The 6000-nt window shown below is 48.5% G+C and overlaps 1 protein-coding gene across 1 annotated transcript in view; it reads right to left on the bottom strand.

The window, feature by feature from the left end:
• Nucleotides 1–287: 287 nt before the first annotated feature.
• The window catches only part of LOC147461349 (uncharacterized), a 27322-nt gene continuing 21609 nt past the window's right edge, over nt 288–6000 (bottom strand). Inside the window, exons 6-7 of the mRNA XM_086508914.1 lie at nt 956–1229; nt 288–877 (exon numbers count right to left, since the gene is read on the bottom strand). Coding sequence (XP_086365040.1) covers nt 529–877; nt 956–1229 — 623 coding nt within the window. The 3' untranslated portion in view covers nt 288–528. The remainder of the gene's footprint in view (nt 878–955; nt 1230–6000) is intronic.

Below are 6000 nucleotides of genomic sequence, written 5' to 3'. Positions count from 1 at the left end.
ACAGCAGAGCAGGATACGGCTCCTTCTAAAAGGGCCATTGCTGGAGTCAATTTACCCTTGCAATGGACTTCCAACAAGGGACATGGAAAGAAGATGACAAAGGTATAGCGACAATTGCAAGCACTAGTAGAATCTAAGAATGTTCTGTACATTTCTGTCTCTTCCCTCTCGAGGCACAACTGCTTATTTCAGTGTCCCTTCCTTGGTCTCTGAAACTACATTTGATTATAAAGCTACCTGCTTTTTGTGAATGAAATGCAAATTGAATATTGTCTGTAGGACCACACTACTCTACAAAATAGTAATTAGTGCACATTATCTCACTGAAAAAAGATTAGGTGCAAATCATGACACATTTACAAATCCTTAAGGGCTACCATTAATAACAATGTGGACAAGGACCTGAGGGCAGGGCCATTGGAAAAGAGCACCCTCTGAGACGTAAAAAGGGGTGTATAACTTGGAAGATCTTTGATTTCTTGTCAGCAGAAAGGAGTGTTTTAACTTGCAACATCTTCGCCTTCCTGTTCACAAAAAGCTCCTCTCCTTGTGGGATGCTGCAAACCTTGACGATAAGCCCTCAGCCATATTGGACTTGTCTAAGGTCACTTTCTGCCTGCCCGCCGTCAAATCCTTGTCTCTATCCCAAGGCTTCCATGGATGACTAACTTCCCACTCTGCAGGTTGCGGTGCTTCCTTCTTATTAGGAGCCTTTTTCACCTTAGTGTGCTCCATCTGATGCTTTTCCACAGGGGACATGCCACGCTTCGCAGAATTGAACTGGTCCATAATTCCTGCAGTAGCTGGGTCTCTCTCTTCTTTGTGGAAGACGGCGCTTTCATCGCCCAACATTGATTGTCTCTCTCCTTCTAAAAACCTGTTGTAACATTGACAGAGATAAAAGAGACCTGACAACATTTAAGATAATCAATTAAGAAAATTGCAATGATCTTACGCCATCTTTGCTTTCCGCACTTTGTCCATGGGAGTATCCATCCATATACTTGTGTCACCTCGTCCACTTTTGGCATACCTACTGAAAAAGGTCGATTGCTGTGTATGTAGCTCATTCAAGTCCTTTGGGCCTACTCCCCGGTTGCAAAGAGCTTCATCCTCCAAAAAGGAAGTGGAAAATCTCTTTTTGACAGCCACATTTTCCCAAGAGGAACCTTCCTCGGGTCTATCTTCCACTTGACAAGTGCTTGCGTTCGAACATAATGACACAAACTCTGTTCATGATAATCCAGAATGAGCTCTAGGCCATGTAGATAAACCAGAGGTTTACTAACTAACTTATGCCAAAGACATTACATGCAGGGCCGAGTCATCTACTTAAAAGTTTAAACTGCTCACATGGAACACTACATGAACCAGCGTGCAGCTAACTATAACTTGCAGGGAATCTGGCCTCCCTTCTTTAGATTGTAGGCCCACAATACCTGGAAGGGCAACTCAATACCTAAAAGGCAACAGGCGGTAAATCACTGCAACAATACCAAACTGAACGGAAAATAGCAAACTTGAATTGAAAGAGTACACAATAGACATGAGACATAAGAGTGGCGGAGTTCCACTCTCAAAAGCACTGGCCCCTCCACTAGGTGCCTCTTGCGATATTTCTTTACTCATTGACCAAAGTTGAGGTCACAACCACCGGAGAGCCTACACTCTCCTCTTGAGTCACACTCCGATGACATAATGGTGCATTGGCCTCTCTTTTGTTCTCTTGGTAACCTTCCTTTTTATTGCTCAAAAGACAAGTCTTTAGATAGATTGAGACTTTTTGGTTTGTACATGTAGAAAAGTTGCAGTGTGCATGAGCTTTTTCAAATGGTAAAGATCATAAGTGAATACAAAACATATGTTCATGTCATCATTAGGTGCAAGTGAAAGACCATTCATGTAGTGAGCCACTTGAGTTGGGACATGTTCAAAGAGAGATCTTCTATTAAGTGGAGATGTGGAGTTCCTAGAAGTTTGGATTAGAGGGGGACAACTTGACAAGTGTGATTAGGATATGAATGCTCAGAGCGAACTATGTGAATGTAGACTATTATCCGAAATCTAGGGTGGATTAAAATATGTGCGGATGCATGCTTTGTGAATTTTCTGTCTTGAGGGGATGCTCATTGGCATTTCTGCATGGAGTCAGTGTCTACTGAAGAATTGGTTTTATTTCTGTTTTGCAAGCATAATTGATGTCAATTACTCCTTTTTTTACCCCGTTGGGGGGGTGGGGGGGGTTCCCACAAAGTGATGACATGGTATGCTTCTCGAAGTGGGCCCACAAGAGTTTAGCCGAGAAGGAACCAAATTGGAGGAACAAAATCTAAGCACATGCACCCAGTTTTGCGCCACCAATCGCGTGATTGCTACCGCAACATTGTATGGATCCAAAAAACGGAGCAGTTGAGAGTTCCTTTGGCATCGATTATGGAAAGCAGATGAGTTTGAGTCGCTCTTGAGCGACAATTAAAGTTATGAGATGAGTTTGGTGCTTTTAGCACTCGTAAAAATAACTTGTGATTTTTAAAGTCGCTTTTTTGGGCTTTTTAGGTACCAATCAAGTAAACCATGTCTTCCAAGGCACCTTATCTGCTGGAGTCTTGGCATTCTTTGCTTTTCTTTGTGCAGCCTGAAGTTCCCTCTTGAAAAAGCACTACGCAACAAAATATCGGCAAGAGAAACACTTGACTTTGCTTGGACCATTCTTGTTGAACTCTCTTCTATGCTTCAATAGTTTCGCATCTTCAATCATAAACTTAGCAAAAGTCGAATCCTTCAAATAAACAAGGAAGTGATTTAATAGCATATCAGCCATTGCTTTTCTATCTTGCTCTATGTGTGAGTAAATCTTCTGAATCTAAAACTGCTCTTCCTCAGCATCTTCTTCCACTACTACAACTTCGATCTCCTACACTTTTTCAAAGTATTTTGTTTCCCCAACTCTTCATCCACATGTTGATGATTTTCTTCTTCTTCCCAAAGATGAAAAGATGTTGCTTCCATAGTTGATTGCTCCAATTCTAGATTGAAATATTCTCACAAGAACAATTGTCTAAGCTCTAAAAACCAGTGTAATCATCGAGTCACTTGACAAGGGAGTAAATCATGACAATGATACCAAACCGAACGGAAAAGAAACAAACTTGAACTGAAAGAGAACATGGTAGACAAGAGGCACATAGTGGTGGAGTTTCACTCTAGCCGCTAAACTAGGTATCCTTGGTGGCCTTTCTTTAATTCATTGGCCAAAGTCGGTGTTACAACTGTAAGAGAGCACCCTCCCTTTGAGTCACCCATAGAGTCTCACAAATCAGCCCTAAAAGTGAGGCGCATAACACAAATCAGCCCTAAGAGTTATAAGCCAAGGGATTGGACAATTGAAAAGCCAAAAATCGGACATCTGAAAAGCCAAAGGTTGCGGACAAATGAAAAGCCAAGGGTGCCCAAAAGGCTAGGCTAATGCCTATATAAAGACCTCTTCGGGGCATTTGTAACCATCATCAGTTTTTGGGTGATCTCTCTTTGAGCATTTCTTGAAGACCATAAAGGCTTGAGCACTTGTGAAGATCAAGAAGGCCTAGAGCACTTGACAACAACGTGTATTGACCATCTTTTGCAATATAAAACAAATACCTTTCGGGCCCGCTTGTCTTGAGGGCCAATGCTTCTAGGGAAGGAACTCTGCCTTCCTGTGTCTCTTGGTTTGGTTTTCTCTCTCTCTCTCTCTCTCTCTCTCTCTCTCTCTCTCTCTCTCTCAGGTGCAGCAGAAGCGTTTTAAGGATTTAGCTCGGATCTAGTGTTGGGTTAAAGGCCCTAAATGACCTCTATTGTATATCTTTATACTTTGTCCACGTTCACATTGAATCTAGACACATTTTTTAAAGTCACTTATAATAAAAGTGGGAAAGCGATCACAAGATAGAACCAATCATATACTATCTATCGTACAGTAAACTCAATATAGAGAAGAGGTCGAGCTCGCTGCTACTGCACGCTCCCCCCCCCCCCCCCCTTGTGCCATCGCTCCCCCTCACCCCCCTTCTCCTTCTAACCCTTGCGCTGCCCTCAGCCACCCCCGTGCTGCCCCCCCCCCCCTCGCCCTCGCGCTGCACCCCCTCCCTCCTCCCGCCTTCGCGCTGTTTCCCCCACCCTGCCCAGCCCGCCTCCTCATTATCTCCGAAGGGTTTTCTGCGCATTATCTCCGAATTATCTCCGAAGGGTTTTCTGCGCCGGGCTCTGCAACACCTTTTCTTCGGACAAGTGTTCGGCGTTCTCGGCTGCAGATTGTTCTTCTCCGTCCGCTTCTTCGACTCAGCAGTAGACACAGATGGAGGCTCCAGCTCCGCCACAGAGGGACTCGCTTGAAGCCCCCTCGCCCGACCCCGCTGAGCCCACCATTCGACTTGCTCTTTCGTCGACAGAGCAAACGAGCCTTGCCGCAGAGGTAGAGCGCTTGCAGGCGACTTCTGTCATCTGCAAGGTTCTCGGCACCCGTCCTAGCAGAGGAGAGCTCCGTGACCTTCTCCAGGCCCGCCTTCTCACAGAGGTGGGCAAGATTTTGGATGTCCAGATCCTCGGACGGGGGTACTACCAGATCGAGTTCGAGACTTCCGAGATGGCCTCCAAGGTCATAGCTATGAGTCCACTGGCTATCCGAGCATCACGCGCCCACTTTCGACAGTGGCGACACGGTTTTGACCCGACTTCGGATGTGCTAGTAGAGGAGGCAGACATCCCCATCTCAGTCTCCTTTCCGGGTTTACGGAGGGAGTACCTTCCACTGCTCTCCAAGATTGGCTCCGCCATCGGGACTGTTCTGGAGACACCTCGTACGGCAGCATCAGTAGCTGCCAAGGCGGCCGGCATCCCTTCAGTTCGAGTTTTGGTCAGAGATACCCACACGCTCCCGAAGGTCATCCTTCTGCCTCGGGTGAGTGGGGGTTGGTTTAGGCAGAGTGTGGAGTACTCGGGTCTCCCGAACCAGTGCTTCATTTGCAGACAGATGGGCCACCTAGCGAAGGCCTGTCCACGGAGGAGGCCTCGACCTGCACCTCAGCCTCAGCCCCAGCCTGCCAAGGCTGGGCCACAACCTCAGCCAGCGACACAGCGCACAGATTCTGAGCCACCCTCCGAGCCTGGGGCTCCAGCGGAGGAGGGGTGGCAGCAGGCCCGTGGCCATCGACGCCAGGGGCCACAGCGACAGCCTGGCACTCAGAGTGGCCCTCAGGTGCCTACTCAGCAGCAGTGGGTTCCCACGGGGAACCGCTTTGGTCCTCTTGAGCAGGAGGAGCCCCCTACGCCAGCCTCCTCTTCCGCTTCTTCCTCGCCAGCCCCCCCACCACCTTCAGATTTCCCCTCTTCCTCCTCATCCCCTCCGCCGCCCTTTGCTCCCACCCACTCCTCACCTCGCCCCCCTGTCTCTGTCGCCCCGCCCCGCTTCTCTTCTCCTCCGCCCCCCCCAGCTCCTTCTCCCCCCCCTCCTGCTTCAGTATCACAGTCGACTCAGGAGACTGGTCCCTCGCCGGCGGCTAGGAGATCTCTTGGCAGCGCTTTTGCCACGAGTCGCCTAGCGAGAGAGGGCCAGCCCTTCTTGCGGCCCCCTTTGCAGATTCAGACATCTTCCCTTGCAGCTATCCCTCGTGGTCTGACGAGCATTGACCTCCGACACCGCTGGGACTTCTTCGATTACGGATTCACTCGCTTTCTCGGCGATTCCGCAGCAGACCACGAGGCAGCCTACTTCAGGGTCCACGCTCTGTTCCTCGCCGCTAGGGGGACAGAGGCCTTGGACTCAGCAGTTGGTTTCTCCTTTCCCCTCTGTGGTAGGACCGAGACAGAGTGGTCCCTCGACTCAGTGGTGGGATGGTTGCATACACAGGTTCTCGAGTTCTCTCACCACATGGGAGAACTTGGAGTTACAAATTTGCTGCAGACTTTGTGGCCACTGGCCAAGTTTGCGGTGACACCCCCAGACTCAGCAGGATGTAGGCACAT

This window comes from Adiantum capillus-veneris, chromosome 3, assembly GCF_014529385.1.
Source record: "Adiantum capillus-veneris isolate H3 chromosome 3, ASM1452938v2, whole genome shotgun sequence".
In the NCBI taxonomy this organism is placed as follows: Eukaryota; Viridiplantae; Streptophyta; class Polypodiopsida; order Polypodiales; family Pteridaceae; genus Adiantum; species Adiantum capillus-veneris.
Note: the sequence above shows the minus strand (reverse complement) of the source record. Positions and strands in the feature narration are given on the sequence as shown.